Here is an 18107-nt window from a genome sequence, read left to right on the forward strand (position 1 = left end):
GGGGAGAGGACACATACGATGCAGCTTAGGGGAGAGGACACATACAATGCAGGGTAAGGGAGAGACACAATGCAGGGTAAGGGAGAGACACATACAGTGCAGGGTAGGGGAGAGGACACATACAATGCAGGGTAGGGGAGAGGACACATACAATGCAGGATAGGGGAGAGGACACATGCAATGCAGGGTAAGGGAGAGACACATACAATGCAGGGTAAGGGAGAGACACATACAATGCAGGGTAAAGGAGAGACACATACAATGCAGAGTAGGGGAGAGACACATACAATGCAGGGTAAGGGAGAGACACATACAATGCAGGGTAGGGGAGAGGACACATACAATGCAGGGTAAGGGAGAGACACATACAATGCAGGGTAAGGGAGAGACACATACAATGCAGCTTAGGGGAGAGGACACATACAATGCAGCTTAGGGGAGAGGACACATACATACAATGCAGGGTAAGGGAGAGTCACATACAATGCAGGGTAAGGGAGAGACACATACAGTGCAGGGTAAGGGAGAGACATATACAATGCAGGGTAAGGGAGAGACACATACAATGCAGGGTAAGGGAGAGACACATACAATGCAGGGTAGGGGAGAAGACATACAAGAATGGTCGGGGAATGGACACATAGAATGCAGCTTATGGGAGACGGCACATAAAATTCAGGGTATAGAAGAGGTCACGTTATGCAATGCAGGATAAGGCAGAGGACACATACATTACAGGGTACGGGGAGGACACATTATAGATTGCAGGGCACGGAAGAGGGCATATTATACAAGGCAGCGTAACAGCGAAGACACATAGAATGCAGGATTTGGACGAGGCCACATAGAATGCAGTGTAACGGGAAGGACACATTATACAATGCAGGTATGGGAGAGGACACATTATACATTACAGGGTACGGGAGAGGACAACATACATTGCACGGTACGGGAGAGGACACATTATACATTGCAGGGTATGGGAGAGGACAAATTATACATTACAGGGTATGGGAGAGGACACATTATACATTGCAGGGTAAGGGAGAGGACACATTATACATTGCAGGGTATGGGAGAGGACACATTATACATTGCAGGGTATGGGAGAGGACACATTATACATTACAGGGTATGGGAGAGGACACATTATACATTACAGGGTATGGGAGAGGACACATTATACATTGCAGGGTATGGGAGAGGACACATTATACATTGCAGGGTATGGGAGAGGACACATTATACATTGCAGGGTATGGGAGAGGACACATTATACATTACAGGGTATGGGAGAGGACACATTATACATTACAGGGTATGGGACAGGACACATTATACATTGCAGGGTATGGGAGAGGACACATTATACATTGCAGGGTATGGGAGAGGACACATTATACATTGCAGGGTATGGGAGAGGACACATTATACATTACAGGGTATGGGAGAGGACACATTATACATTACAGGGTATGGGAGAGGACACACTATACATTGCAGGGTATGGGAGAGGACACATTATACATTGCAGGGTATGGGAGAGGACACATTATACATTGCAGAGTATGGGAGAGGACACATTATACATTACAGGGTATGGGAGAGGATACATTATACATTACAGGGTATGGGAGAGGACACATTATACATTGCAGGGTATGGGAGAGGACACATTATACATTACAGGGTATGGGAGAGGACAACATACATTGCATGGTACGGGCGAGGACACATTATACATTGCAGGGTATGGGAGAGGACACATTATACATTACAGGGTATGGGAGAGGACACATTATACATTGCAGGGCATGGGAGAGGACACATTAGACATTGCAGGGTATGGGAGAGGACACATTATGCATTGCAGGGTATGGGAGAGGACACATTATACATTGCAGGGTATGGGAGAGGACACATTAGACATTGCAGGGTATGAGAGAGGACACATACATTACAGGGTAAGGGAGAGGACACATTATGCATTGCAGGGTATGGGAGAGGACACATTATACATTACAGGGTATGGGAGAGGACACATTATACATTACAGGGTAAGGGAGAGGACACATTATACATTACAGGGTAAGGGAGAGGACACATACAATACAGGTTATGGGGGAGAGCACATTATACATTGCACGGTATGGGAGAGGACACATTATACATTACAGGGTATGGGAGAGGACACATTATACATTACAGGGTACGGGAGAGGACACATTATACATTACAGGGTATGGGAGAGGACACATTACAGGGTATGGGAGAGGACACATTATACATTACAGGGTACGGGAGAGGACACATTATACATTACAGGGTATGGGAGAGGACACATTACAGGGTATGGGAGAGGATACATTACAGGATACGGGAGAGGACACATTATACAATGCAGTATTTGGGAGAGGACACATTACAGGATACGGGAGAGGACACATTATACAATGCAGTGTTTGGGAGAGGACACAACAATGCAGTGTAAGGGCGAGGACACATGCATTGCAATGGAGGGTAGAGGACATATTATACATTGCAGGGTAAGGGGGAGGTCACATTATACATTGCAGGGTATGGGAGACGGCACATTATACAATGCAGGGTATGGGTGAAGGCACATTATACATTGCAGTGTAAGGGGGTGGACACATAAAATTCATAATGCGGAGGACACATTACAGAATGCAGGGTATGGGAGAGGACACATTATACATTGCAAGGTTTGGGAGAGGACAACAATGCAGGGTAGGGGAGAGGACACAATGCAGGGTAGGGGAGAGACACGTACAATGCAGAGTAGGGGAGAGGACACGTACAATGCAGGGTACGGGAGAGGACACATACAATGCAGGGTTTGGGAGAGGACAACAATGCAGGGTAAGGGAGAGACACATACAATGCAGGGTAGGGGAGAGGACACATTCAATGCAGGGTAAGGGAGAGACACATACAATGCAGGGTAAGGGAGAGACACATACAATGCAGGGTAGGGGAGAGGACACGTACAATGCAGGGTAGGGGAGAGGACGCATACAATGCAGGGTAAGGGAGAGACACATACAATGCAGGGTAAGGGAGAGACACATACAATGCAGGGTAAGGGAGAGACACATACAATGCAGGGTAAGGGAGAGACACATACAATGCAGGGTTTGGGAGAGGACAACAATGCAGGGTAAGGGAGAGACACATACAATGCAGGGTAAGGGCGAGACACGTACAATGCAGGGTAGGGGAGAGACACATACAATGCAGGGTAGGGGAGAGACACATACGATGCAGCTTAGGGGAGAGGACACATACGATGCAGCTTAGGGGAGAGGACACATACAATGCAGGGTAAGGGAGAGACACATACAATGCAGGGTAAGGGAGAGACACATACAATGCAGGGTAGGGGAGAGGACACATACAATGCAGGGTAAGGGAGAGACGCATACAATGCAGGGTAAGGGAGAGACACATACAATGCAGCTCAGGGGAGAGGACACATACGATGCAGCTTAGGGGAGAGGACACATACAATGCAGGGTAAGGGAGAGACACATACAATGCAGGGTAAGGGAGAGACACATACAGTGCAGGGTAGGGGAGAGGACACATACAATGCAGGGTAGGGGAGAGGACACATACAATGCAGGATAGGGGAGAGGACACATGCAATGCAGGGTAAGGGAGAGACACATACAATGCAGGGTAAGGGAGAGACACATACAATGCAGGGTAAAGGAGAGACACATACAATGCAGAGTAGGGGAGAGACACATACAATGCAGGGTAAGGGAGAGACACATACAATGCAGGGTAGGGGAGAGGACACATTCAATGCAGGGTAAGGGAGAGACACATGCAGTGTTTGGGAGAGGACACAACAATGCAGTGTAAGGGTGAGGACACATGCATTGCAATGGAGGGTAGAGGACATATTATACATTGCAGGGTAAGGGGGAGGTCACATTATACATTGCAGGGTATGGGAGACGGCACATTATGCAATGCAGGGTATGGGTGAAGGCACATTATACATTGCTGTGTAAGGGGGTCGACACATAAAATTCAGGATGCGGAGGACACATTACAGAATGCAGGGTATGGGAAAGGACACATTTTACATTGCAGGGTAACGGAGAGGACACATACAATGCAACATGGGGGACAACACATTATACAATGCAGGGTATGGGAGAGGACACATATATTGCAGGTTATGGAGGGGACACATACAATGCAACGTATGGGGGAAGACACATACAATGCAGGGTACGGGAGTGAACACATTATACATTGCAGGGTAAGGGGAAGACACATTTTACAATGCAGGCGAAGAGACGGAACTCATTACATAATTTAGAGTAGGGGGGTAGACACAGAATGCAGGCTAGGGGAGGGGACACATTGTACAACACAGGGTAAACGAGTACACATTGTGCAATGCAGGATAAGGGAGGACACATTGTACAATGCAGGCTAGGGGAGTGGACACATTATAAAATGCGGGTTGGAAGAGAAGATACATTATACAATACAAGAGAGGACAGAGGACACATACAATGCTGGATAAGGGGCAGGACAGATAATGCAATGCAGGGTAGTGGAGAGATTGCAATGCAGGTTGGGGGAGAAGACTTTGTGGGGTTGGGACATCTTTCAAGTTGCTTTTTGCAGGATAGAGCGTGCACGTTCTTTACGCAGTGACCTTACATGCATATCAGACTTGAAATAACATTTTTAACTGAATGAATGAATAGTCATTTGGTAGTGCAGAACTTAAGTATTGCTGAAAAAAGACATTAGATCAAAGCTTTGTATCTTGTACTTATCAGGTTAGCGTGCAAGAAATTATCAACAGTAATGGGAGAGCAACAATTTATATTCTCTGAGAGAAGTGTGATAATTGGTCAGCAAGTGTACTCTGATTGGTGGAGGCACCGTCATGGAGAATTCGGCATGGAACAGTTAACTGCCCAGCTTTGTCCTAATAACGTCTCCATCAGCTCCCCATCTGGCTGGGACCCAATAGTCTTCCGGCTGGTCTTGATGGGAGTTCCTGCCTCCACTTGATACACATAAATGGCTGACTGGTGCTTACCAGATTGTGCCCCAGATGCCTGTCCACTAATGTTGCCTATCAAGGTGAGCAGCGCGGTAGCACAGTGGATAGCACTGTTGCTTCACAGCTCCAGGGTCCCAGGTTTGATTCCTGGCTTGGGTCACTATCTGTGTGGAGTCTGCACGTTCTCCCCGTGTCTGCGTGGGTTTCCTCTGAGTGCTCCGGATTCCTCCCACAAGTCCCAAAAGACTTGCTGTTGGGTAATTTGACATTCTGAATTCTTCCTGTGTACCCGAACAGGCGCCAGTGTGTGGCGACCAGGGGATTTTCACAGCAACTTCACTGCAGTGTTAATGTAAGCCTACAATAAAGATCATTAAAAATTAAATTAATTCAAACCGGCCAGGGTGACTGATTGGTCTGGTCGTGGCATTGCCTGGCGAATTTTACTTGCAAAACTCGAAACAGAGTGTCCAACATTAGATACGTTTCCATAATTGGACAGCACCTAAACAATCGTGGTTGAGCTGAGAATTAAAAAATGAAATCTAATTTAAGATTACCCGTCTTACTCAAAGCCACATATAGGGTCATAGAGTTTTACAGCACGGAAACAGGCCCTTCGGCCTATCATGTTTGTACCCACCATCATGAGTCTATCTACTCTAATCCAATTTTCTAGGAGCTTGACCTGTTGTCTTCTTTGCTGTGGTGTTTCAGGCGCTCATCCAAATGCTTCTTAAATGTTGTGAGGGTTCCTGCCTCTATGACCCTCTCAGGCAGTGAGTTCCAGATTCATAGAACATAGAATTCACAGTGCAGAAGGAGGCCATTCGGCCCTTCGAGTTTGCACTGACCCTTGTAAAGAGCACCCCACTTAAGCCTCACACCTGCACCTTATCCCCGTAACCCAGTAACCCCACCTAACCTTTTTGGTCACCAAGTCAATTTAGCATGATCAATCCACCTAACATGCACATCTTTGGACTGTGGGAGGAAACGTCCGGCACCCGGAGCAAACCCACCACCCTCTTGAGTAAAAACATTTCTCCTCAAATCCCCTCTAAATCTCCTGCTCCTTATCTAAAATCTATGCTCACTCGTTACATTGACCCCTCTACCACGGGGAGAAGTTTCTTCCTATCTACCCTATCGATGTCCCTCATAATTGTGTGCATCTCAATTCTATTCACCCCCCCCCCCCCCCGCCCTCAGCCTTCTCTGCTCTAAGGAAAACAACCCCAGCCTAACCAGCCTCTCTTCATAGCTGAAATGCTCCAGCCCAGGCAACGCCCTGGCGAATCTCCTCTGCACCCTCTCCACTGCAATCACATGTTTCTGTTCGGATCTCTGACGGAAAACCCAACAACTTGCAATTTGTAAAAGTGTGGAAAGGATACCTCGCCACGGGAGTAGTAACACGAACCAAGAACTATCTTTTTTGTGAAACAAACATTAATTTAAAACAATAAATCACATCTAAACAAAGTAAGAACTTTACAGTTAACAGGTCAAACAGTTCTTAAATAAAAGGAAAAAATTTAACTTACTCCCTACCCCGCAACTATATATATATATATATCTATATATATTCCAATTAAACAAGCCAATATAGTTCAAAGACTCCACCCCTTAATTATATCATAAGACACTCTTGCGGTCTCCTCCCACTAAGATGTTCCATGGCATGTTTAAGCACCATCCCTCGTACATTGTCTACATCCCCCCAGCTCACTGTCCATGTGGAGTTTGCACATTCTCCCCGTGTCTACGTGGGTCTCACCCCCACAACCCAAAGATTTGCAGGGTAGGTGGATTGGCCACACTAAAATGCTCCCGAATTGGGAAAAAAAAAATTATTCACCCCAGCAACCCTCCAATCAAATCAATGTTCCATTAGTCATCTGTCTAAACAAGTAATTTAAAAAAATCAATGATTATCTCACTTTTACCACCTCTTGATCACAGCATTAGCAGGCCTACTGCCTACATGTATCTTAAACCAGGGATTTTCAATAATAGCTTTGACAAAGAATCATCCAGACAACGATAGCTCACTTCTCTCTCCACAGATGCTGTCAGACCTGCTGAGATTGTCCAGTATTGTCTGTTTTAGTTTCAGATTCCAGCACCCGCAGTAATTTACTTTTATTTTTAGCAACATTACTGCAATAAATATAAAGTATAATACATAACCATTTTTTACATTAATCACACTTCCTGTATAGTGTGGTAACCAGAACTGCGCACAGTGCTCCAGCTGTGACCTAACGGGCGTTTTATACAGCTCCATCATAACCTTTTGTAAGTATCTCGTATACCTTCTTAACCACCTTTGGCGGGATGCTCAGCCGCGCCTCATTTCTGCCTCAGCCCGCCGGCGGGATGCTCCATTACGATGGCCGGTCAATGGGGTTTCCCATTGTGGGGCTGCTGGCAAAACGGAGCATCCTGCCGGCGGAGAATCCCACCCCTCATCTACCTGTCCTGCTGCCTTCAGCGACCTTTGGACATGCACCACAAGGTCCCTCTGGTCCTCTGTACTTCACGTCCGACCATTCATCGTGTATTCCCTTGCCTTGTTCGCCCCCCAAAATGCATCGCCTTGCATCTTTCAGGGTTAAATTCCATTTGCCGCTCTTCTGCCCATCTGACCAGGATGCCCAAATCGCCCTGTAATCTAAGGCTGTTCTCCCCGCTATTTACCACATCACCAATTTTCAGGTCATCTGCGAACTTACTGATCGTGCCTCCCACATTCACATCCAGATCATTAATGTACGCTACAAATAATATGTGACAAAGCACCGATCCCTGCGATACGCCACTGGACACAGGCTTCCAATCAGAAAAGCAACTTTCCACCATCCCCTCTGCCTCCTGCCACTCAGCCAATTTTGGATTCAAATTGCCCTTCATCCCATGGGCTCTTGCCTTCTGGATCGGTCTCCCATGCAAGACCTTATCAAAAGCCTTACTGACCATGTAGACTAATGCACTGCCCTCATCTATTCACACACAGGGCCCTGTCCTCGGGAGACAGAAGGAACATGTCCACACATTACGCCTTTTTCAGCTAGACAAAAAGCTTAGGGATCAGCCCTTTTCTGGTTCATTCCCTATTCAGTTTGAATTTTGAATAGAGCTGGGCAGTTAACTGCTCCATGCTGCATTCTCCAACAGAAAAGCCTCCACTGCTCAGAGTCCACTTGCCAACCAATCAGCACTCCCTTGTCACGCGGTGAAAATCGTTGTCCCCCGTTACAGCTTGGTAATGTCTTGAGAGCTGTTCTGGTGATTGCAAGATGAAAAGCTTTGGTAGCTTGCCTTTTTTTCTTCAGAACACTCGAGCATTGTCTGACCTCGGGTTAAGGCTGGTCATGTGATGCAGATGACTCAAGTTCTAAAATGACAATATGAAATGCTCCTCAGTATATGCGTTAAGTGTCCTGATTGGATACTATAGAAATATTAGAAATATTACTTTAGAAATAGATGTTGGCCTTGGCTGTTTAATCTGTTGATAATTTTGGGGGGGAAGTGGGTGTTTGAATTTCGCTAGATGCTTTCAACCAAGAGTTTTTATTTTCTCCCCTGCACATATTTTTCTTTTGCACCCTGCTCTTTGTAACTATCTGCTCCTTCCTCTTGTCCCCACCTCCCCCTCGACCTTGAAGTCACAGGCTATTGTGTTCCCCAAAGACCAAATATGATCGGCTGCTAAACACGTTGGGAGTTCCAGTTCGTAATCACTCCTCAGGGGGTGCCAGAGTTGAAGCTGATTCTCCAGAATGCTTACCTGTTTGAAACCAGTTCCAGTTTCTGGTTCCAATTGGCTGATCTCAGCTGGAGGCAGCACCGAGGACCTTGCAGGTGACCTTGCTGACCTTACGCCAGGAAGGGCCCTGTTCCTGATTGATGTCTGCCGATTCCTTTTGGAAAGTCCCACCTCAGGCGGGGTTTGGACTCAGCTGTGATGGCTCTCCAGTATGAATCCCAAGAAGAACACCCCTCTCAGGTGAGGCTGCTGGAGGGGCTACCTGCGGAACAGTACCTCGGCAGGAGTTGACACCTTCAGAGAGAGAGGGAGAAGAGACAAAAATAAGCCTTTTAACCAGCTTTTGTTTTTTTCTCCTTTTTGTGCAAGCCTGCTTGTGTCTACTTTGGTGAAGAATATTTTTCCCCTCCCCTGTTGAGGGGAGTTCAAGTGGAGTGAAGTTAAATTTATGGATCTGTACTTTGAAAGAAAAAAGATTTGTAAATGAGGCCTGGAATGTGCACATGTGGAGCCTAACTACTAGCTTGGACTAGTTGGGCAGAATGACCTATTTCAGTTCTGGAAACTCTAGGCAATTTTGCTGAATGCACTGTCTAAAGGAGTGGTGGAGGCGGGCTCAGTGACAAACTTTCCAAAGGGAACTGGATAAATACTTGAAATGAAATATTTGCAGGACAGTTGAAAGGGAAACCGGTATTTTGGTAGCTCCTGTGCCAGGGCATTAGGACAAATACCCATTCTCCTGTGCTGTATGTCTCCGTGTTTCTGACCCAATTGCGTTGGTAGCTTAAAGCATGAAGGAAAGAATTGCATTCAGTGTACAGCTGAGCGTTTGTGGACTGCACCATAGGCAGCATGCTAATAAAAGTCTAGAATTCCCAGTTACTGCCAAGCCCCCCCCCCCCCCCACCCACCCATTGGAGGGCAAACAAAATCACATTGTGTTTTTCAAATTTATGTGCATGCCGCCTGTCGAATGCTTTCTAATTCTGGTATACAAAGCATATGCAAACTATCGCTTATTCACTGCTAAATTCATTGTGTGGCGTTAACCATTTAAAAAGATAATTTAAAAACATTTTTGTTTCAAGCTCTTATGTGAACTTATTTTTATTTAAAAAAAATAAAATTTTAAAAAAGAATGTTGCCAATTCATATGTTTTGAATAGCTTTATCCATATCTGACCTTTTACCTACGACCCCTTGTTGGCAGGTCATGCTGACCCCAACCATGCAAGGTATTATCATGGCTATAGGTAAAGCCAGGAATGTGTATGACAGACATGGTCCCGAGGCGGGGTTCTTCAAGGTACATACTCCCTTTTATTTCATTCAGTGTGATTGAATGCTGTCTGCTCTTGCATATTGAAGCAATATTGAACCCAGCATCGTGCGTTTCATCGCAAGGGCTCATAATGGTCTATTCCGATCAGATATTCTGTATTCACTGGCTCGCTTTCACTCCCCCTTCCCCCTTTCCTCCCCTTCATTCTTTTCACTCCCTCCCTCTTTGTCACTTCCCACCTCCATCTTGCTCATTTTGTTTTTCCAACCCCCTCTTTCGTTTCCTCCTTCCATTTTTCTCACCCACGTTCTCTTTACTGACTCTTCCCACTTTTCCAGAAATCTCTTCTGACACCGTCCTGCCCCTTGCCCGCATCTCTTTTTTTCCCCACTCCCTTCCTCAGCTCTGTAACATTGGAGCAATGCCTCTCGCCCAATGGCCAGCTGTTTAGGCATTGAGTGTAATTCATGCTTGCCTACAATTGCAGTGTATCTATCTAGCTATGCTGCATTTAGTCACCTTTGCGTAGAAAGTTACTGGGAAAGGGTGAGTGTTTCGGAATTAACTTTAACAACAAGTTCTGCTACCTGCTTGAAGACTGAGTCAGCAATATTGGGGCTTCAGGATGGGTTAAAGGGGGAAAGGGGATGCACGATTTTTGAGTTCATTATTGCTGTTAGATTACGGGTATGTGTTATGCACTATGTTGATTATTACGGTTTGAGGGGTTTGATCATATTTTGAAATTTATCCCTCGATCATGGCCCATGTACGATTCTTCTAACTGCCGCAGCTCTAACCAAAAACCTGGTAAATTTCTGAGATTGAGTGCGACTGCGATTCTATTGTGTGGCACACACAATGGTATTGGAAAGGTGGGGGGCGGGAGAGGCAGTTAAGAACTATTGTCTGCCACCTTAACCCTACCCATGATCTAGTCTGTTTTCTAATTCATGTTTTTTTTTCTGCTACTGCTTTTATTCGAGTTTGCATCTCGCTTTAAACAGGGAGCACGATGAGCACAAAACTTACACACAAGTTGGAGGTTAGGAGGTATTTTCAACCCCAATAAATTGAAACTCTCCACTTGTGATGGAAAATGACTTGGTTTTCTCTATTTTAGAATGTGCCCCCCCCCCCACACCCCCCACAATCACCGCCCTCTCACCATTCAGCAGAAACAAAATGTGTGTGGGCGTATATAACCTGCCCTCTGACACTGCTGCTTGAATCAGGCAACCAATCAGGCTTGAATTCCTATAGCGTCTCGCATGATCTCCGGGTGTCCCATAGTCCGATGCGAACAAATAATTACTTTTGAAGTGCGGCCGCAGTTCTACTGCCAGAAACCTGCCCAGGCAACAGAGACGTGACAATAACTGGGACATCTGTTTTGCTGAGAGAGGAGATGGTGGCATTGTCACTAGACTTGTAATTCAGAGACCCAGGGTAAAGCTCTGTGGACTTGGGTTTGAATCCCGCCACAGCAGCTGGTCAAATTTGAATTCGATAAATAAAAATCTGGAACTAAAAGTCTAATGATGACCATGAAACCATTGTCAATTGTTGTAAAAACCCACTTGATTCACTCGTGTCCTTTAGGGAAGGAAATCTTCTGTCCTTACCTGCTCTGGCCTACATGGGGAGCCTCCCTCTGCACTGCACTGGTGCATCAATTTGAATTTCTGGCTCTGTAGTGGACCTTGAACCCGCAACCTTTTAACTCCGGTGCAGACGTGCGGACATGGCTGACGCACAGTATGGCAGGCCAGCACTACCTGAACTGTTCTGAGATTGACAGGAGACATCCAGTCTCCACTCTGCACCTCCTCACCTCCCAATGTAATACCTATTAACCAGAAATTGGCCAAAAGGAGATTGCACAAAGGAACACCATCCAGTTGCTCCAAGGACAAGACCCTTTTCTTCATTGCATTGCATTGTGCCCCTGAAAGCATTGCTTATGCTAGAAGTCATGCAGCGTAGAGAGTAACTGGTTGAAGTCTTAATGCAGCACATGTATAGTTTGCACTGTTTTTATAACCTTATGGGCCAAGATAATAATTCACTTCATTGCAGAAGTTCTGTGGAGCAGTGTCAAGTTCTGTAACTTCATTTCACTTATCAATTATTTTTAAAAGCATCCTTGTTGCTACCAGAGACACCATCATCCTGTCTGCCCAAGCTATACTTAAAGCAAAATCCCAGAAGTGACACAACAGCATGTTAACTAATGGAGCCAGGCCCATATCCTGTCAATGAGGCATTTATTTATGGCCGTTGTTTAATTTGTCAGTCAACAGAAAGTCGATTAGGGTTCCTATTGCTGATTGCTATCTCGTGTGAGACAGCAAAGTGCCCACTCATCTGCGTATTTGTGTATGGGAAAGCATGAAGACAGATTTGAGCTTTGCTATGATGCCCTCTATAGTTGCATAGCTTGGGGGCACTTAATAGTTTGAAGTTCAATGGCCCCTTGCGAGGGGCCTACCGATGATTTCCAACCTATGGCAAAAACCAGCATCTGAAAGAAGGGGAACAAAATTGGTGCCAAATTTTAAAACCCACTAATATGTTGCATCCCTTTTCTCCTAATTGATCACATTAGATTAAGAACATTGTTACTGCTGCTCGCACCTAAAATGTTTCAGTGCTTCGTGTAAAGCTCAAACCTAACTCTGTATAAAGTTAATGGTCTTTTAAACTTATTGCCAGATTTCTCTCTGTTCAAACAGAGCTGGAATTTAATGTCAAAATCTAACCTTTTTCTCTTTGTGGCCTCTGTAAATCATCCTTCTCTGTCCCAACTTAAAAGCCGTAAGAATGACACGCACAGCATGCTGTTATCAAAGCATTCCATCTAGATTATACATCTCAGTTTGTAAATGTGAACTGCATTGCTGCTTTTAAGCACACTGTCATCTTATCGTGTCCATATCTAATTTCTGTATCAGCAACGTTGCTGGTTAGAATAGGTGAGAGATGCTATCTTTGCGCTTATGTCTTCTAATGGCACTGCCCATTGCAAGAGTAAGTTGTGCAGAGCAGTGTTCCAAGATTGGTGCTGATCCCAGCTCAGGCTCTGCGCTTTTGCTTCTGGAGTCGGGCAGGCCGGCAAGAAATTTCAGCTGGGCGTTCCCACTGATAACCAGTCATTCCTTTTGGGAATTGCGTGTGCCTGAGCGAAGGACAGAACTGTCTGACAATAACCGCTGTGTGTTGACACACACAAAACGGCAATCTAGGGGCGTGGTGCCAGAGGGCTGCAGTTGTGTTTCACGCCTCAACAGATTGATGAACGGTGTGAAGATCTTAGCGGGTAAAGGCAATTCTGAACTGTAAGATCAGAAGGATAGCAGCGGGGATGCCTGCAATGCTGTGTCCTTCAACACAACCCCAGCCGATTCTCCAAAGCTTGTCAATGCTCTCGGATTTGTAGGATCAAACGGCACAGAAGAAGGCTAATTGGTCTATCATTTCTGTGCCGGCACTTTGATAAAGTTGTTCGATTGGCCCCACTCCCCGCTGCTCTTCCCCCATCACCCTGCAATTTTCTTTCCTTTTCAAGTAGGAATCTAATTCACTTTAGAAAGTTATTATTGAATTTACTTCCACCACCTTAGATCCAGTGCATTCCAGATCATCATAATTGGCAGTGTTTAAAAAAAACAACTCCTCATTTTCCTCCTGCAGATGATACCTATTTTATTAAATCTGTCCTCTGGCTATTGATTCTGTTATCAGTGAAAGCAGCTTCTCCTTGGCTCCTGTATCAAAACTCCACTTAAACCCAAGCATCTCTATCCTTAACCTTTTTTGCACTCAGGAAATTAATACCAACTTCTCGAGTGTCTCATTCCTAGTACCATTCTGGTAAAATACCTCTTTACCCACTCCAAGGTCTTGCTGTCTACATTTTGCGAGATGCAAAATTGGATTGTCAGAATTTTTACAGTACGAGTCATGCGCAAGTTCACTGTTTGCAATTTTACCCTTTGCAAAATTTTTACAGGAATGGATCCCCTGCAAATGATGGGGGTTGACGGTACCTCTTGTGAACGCATTATGTCCATGCAATTTAAGCTCCAATTAACTTGCTCTCGAGTTCCCTGAACATATCTTTAAGGAGTCACACAGACGCACACAATAATACAGCAAAGTAATGAGATTATTACAATTCTGGGTGGCAAAGATGCCAGTGATTAGGCCTTCACAAGATTTTACCACACATTTGCTTCAACTGGTCCATACCGTTGTTTATGTTGTATGTGAGCTTTGTTACTCTGCATCGCACCCTATCAACATATCCTTTTATTCCTTTCCCCCTCGTGTACTTGTCCAGCAGGTTTGGGGCATGTCCACAAGTGGAAGCATCATCTCTGCATTCTCCCCAGCAAAATCTTCAACTATTTTAAAGACTTCTTTCAGGCCCTGTGCAACAGATCATACTGATACTCCCACCACCGACATCTTGGGGGTTACCATTAAGCAATAGCTGAACCGGACCTGCCATTTAAAAAATAATTAACACCTGGGATGTGGGTTTTGCTGGCTAAGCCACGATTTATTTCCCATCCCGAATTGCACCACCTTGGGAAGGTGGTGGTGAGTTGCTTTCTTGAACCGCTGCAGTCCATGGGTACACCCATACTGCTGTTAGGGAAGGGGTTCCATGATTTTGACTCAGCGACAGTGAAGGAATGGCGATATATTTCCAAGTTAGGATGATGAGTGGCTTGGAGGGTAACTTGTTTCCATGTGCCTGCTGCTAGATGTTAGCATTTGTGGGTTTGGAAGGTGCTGCATTTTGGATCCTTAGTGAGTTGCTGCAGTGCATCTTGTAGATGATACACATGGCTGCCACTGGGATCGGAATATTTGTGGATAGACAATCATGTGGGATGCTTTCTTCTGGAAGGTGTTGAGCTTCATAAATGTTGTAATTGCACTGATCCAGGCAAGGGAAGAGCATTAGAAACATAGAAAATAGGAGCAGAAAATTGGCCCGTCGAGCCTGCTCCGCCATTCATTACGATCATGGCTGATCATCCAACTCAATAGCCTAATCCCTCTTTGCCCCCATATCATTTGATCCCTGTCGCCCAAATGCTACATCTGACTGCTTCTTGAAAACGTACAGGGCGGGATTCTCCATCGGCGGGATCCTCCGCTTCGCCAGCAGCGCGCTCAATCTCACGGGGATTTTCCGACGGTGTGGGGGGCCCACAATGAGGAACCCCATTGGTTGGCTGCCGGGAGAGAGAATCCCGCCCACAATGTTTTGGCCTCAAGTACTTCCTGTGGGAATGAATTCCACAGGCTCACCACTCTCTGAGTGAAGATAATAGAACATAGAATTTACAGTGCAAAAGGAGGCCATTCGGCCCATCGAGTCTGCACCGGCTTTTGTAAAGAGTACCCCACTTTCCTTTCCTTTCATTTTCTCCTCATCTCTATCCTAAATGGTCCTCCCCGTATCCTTAGGTTGTGACCCCTGGATCTGGCCACAATCGCCATCGGGAACATCCTTCTTGCACCTATTCTGTCCAGAACTGTTAAAATTTTTATAGGTTTCTATAAGATCCCCCCTCATTCTTCTTAACTTCAGCCAATACAATCCTAACCGATTCAATTTCTCCCGCCATTTGTCTGGTAAACCAGTGTGGCAAACCTTCGCTGCACTACCTCCTTAACAAGAACATCTTTCCTCAAATGAGACCAAAACTGCACAGAATATTCCATGTGTGGCCTCACCAAAGCTCTGTATAATTACAGCAAGACATCCCTGCCCCTGTACTCTAATCCTCTCGCAATGAAGGCCAGCATGCCATTTGCCTTCTTTACTGCCTGCTGCACCCGCATGCTTACCTTCACCGACTGGTGTATGAGGACACCCAGGTATTGTGGCACATTCCTCTCTCCCAATTTATGGCCATTCAGATAATCGTCTGCCTTCTCGTTTTTGCTACCAAAGTGGTAATTTTGCATTGATCCAAATCATACTGCACCTGCCATTCATTTGCCCACTCGCTTAACTTATCCAAATCACACTGAAAAATCTCTGCATCCTCCTCTCAGTTCACCCGCCAACCAGTTTTCTATCCATCTCAATACACTACCCCTAATTCCATGCACTTTAATTTTACACGCTAATCTCTTAAACATAAGAACTAGGAACAGGAGTAGGCCACCTGGCCCCTCGAGCCTGCTCCACCATTCAATGAGATCATGGCTGATCTTTTGTGGACTCAGCTCCACTTTCCGGCCCAAACACCATAACCCTTAATCCCTTTATTCTTCAAAAAACTATCTATCTTTATCTTAAAAACATTTAACAAAGGAGCCTCAACTGCTTCACTGGGCAAGGAATTCCATTGATTCACAATCCTTTGGGTGAAGAAGTTCCTCCTAAACTCAGTATTAAATCTACTTCCCCTTATTTTGAGGCTATGCCCCCTAGTTCTGCTTTCACCCGCCAGTGGAAACAACCTGCCCACATCTATCCTATCTATTCCCTTCATAATTTTATATGTTTCTATTCGATCCCCCCCCATCCTTCTAAATTCCAACAAGTACAGTCCCAGTTTACTCAACCTCTCCTCGTAATCCAATCACTTCAGCTCTGGGATTAACCTAGTGAATCTCCTCTGCACACTCTCCAGCGCCAGTACGTCCTTTCTCAGGTAAGGAGACCAAAACAGAACACTACTCCAGGTGTGGCCTCACTAACACATTATACAATTGCAGCATAACCGCCCTAGTCTTAAACACCATCCTTCTAGCAATGAAGGACAAAATTCCATTTGCCTTCTTAATCACCTGTTGCACCTGTAAACCAACGTTTTGCGACTCATGCACTAGCACACCCAGGTCTCCCTGCACAGCAGCATGTTTTAATATTTTATCATTTAAATAATAATCCCTTTTGCTGTTATTCCGACCAAAATGGATAACTTCACATTTGTAAACAGGACTTTATTAAAAGCTTCTGAAAGTCCAAATAAACCCCATCCACTGGTCCCCGCTCTTCAACTCTACTAGTTACATCCTTAAAGAATTCCAGTAGATTTGTCAAGCATGATTTCCCCTTCATAAATCCATGCTGACTCTATCCGATCCTGCCACTCTTTACTAAGGGTTCTGCTATAAAATCTTTGATAATGGAATCCAGAATTTACCCCACTACCGACGTCAGGCTTACTGGTCTTTCATTCTATGTTTTCTCACTACCTCCCTTTTTAAATAGTAACATTACATTAGCTACCCTCCAATTTGCAGGAACGGTTCCAGAACCTATAGAATCCTGGAAGATGACCCTCAATGCATCCACTGTTTTTAAGGCCACTTCTGCAAGTACTCTGGGATGTACATTATCAGACTCAACTGATTTATCAGCCTTTGATCCCAGCAATTTCCCCAGTACCATTTCTCGACTAATATTGATCTCCTTCAGTTCTTCCCTCTCACTAAACCCTGCGTTCCCCAACATTTCTGGAATCTTATTTGTGTCCTTATTTGTGGAGAGAGAAGCAAAGTATTCCGTCACATTCATGACTTGTGCCTTATAGATTGCTGGGGCAGGCTTTGGTGAGTCAGGAGGTTGAGTTACTTGCCAGAGGATTCTTAGCCTCTGACCTGTTCTTGTAGCCATGGTATTTACACGACTAGTCCAGTTCAGTTTGTGCTCAGTGATAACACTTAAGATGTTGACAGCGGGGGATCCAGCGATGGTAACGACATTGAATGCCAAGGGCATTAGAGTCTCTCCTGTTGGAGATGGCCATTGTCTGGGCACTTGTGTGGCGCGAATGTTACTTGCCACTTGCCAGCCAAGCCTTGATATTGTCCAGTTCTTCCTGCATTTCAACATGGACTGCTTTAGTATTTGAGGAGTCGCAAATGGTGCTGGACATTGTGCAGTCATCAGTGAGCATCTCCATTTCTGACCTTATGATGGAAGGAAGGTCATTGATGAAGCAGCTGAAGTT

At 45.3% G+C, this 18107-nt stretch overlaps 1 protein-coding gene across 5 annotated transcripts in view; it reads left to right on the forward strand.

The window, feature by feature from the left end:
* usp25 (ubiquitin specific peptidase 25) overlaps positions 1 to 18107 on the forward strand; it is a 204646-nt gene that overhangs the window by 130672 nt on the left and 55867 nt on the right. For 4 of the 5 annotated variants that reach the window (XM_072513112.1, XM_072513114.1, XM_072513113.1 and 1 more), the window contains one exon: positions 10048 to 10143. The exons of the other annotated variant lie outside the window; for it this stretch is intronic. In XM_072513112.1, coding sequence (XP_072369213.1) covers positions 10048 to 10143 — 96 coding nt within the window. The remainder of the gene's footprint in view (positions 1 to 10047; positions 10144 to 18107) is intronic. 5 annotated transcript variants of the gene reach the window in all.

This window comes from Scyliorhinus torazame, chromosome 8 (genome assembly GCF_047496885.1).
Source record: "Scyliorhinus torazame isolate Kashiwa2021f chromosome 8, sScyTor2.1, whole genome shotgun sequence".
In the NCBI taxonomy this organism is placed as follows: domain Eukaryota; kingdom Metazoa; phylum Chordata; class Chondrichthyes; order Carcharhiniformes; family Scyliorhinidae; genus Scyliorhinus; species Scyliorhinus torazame.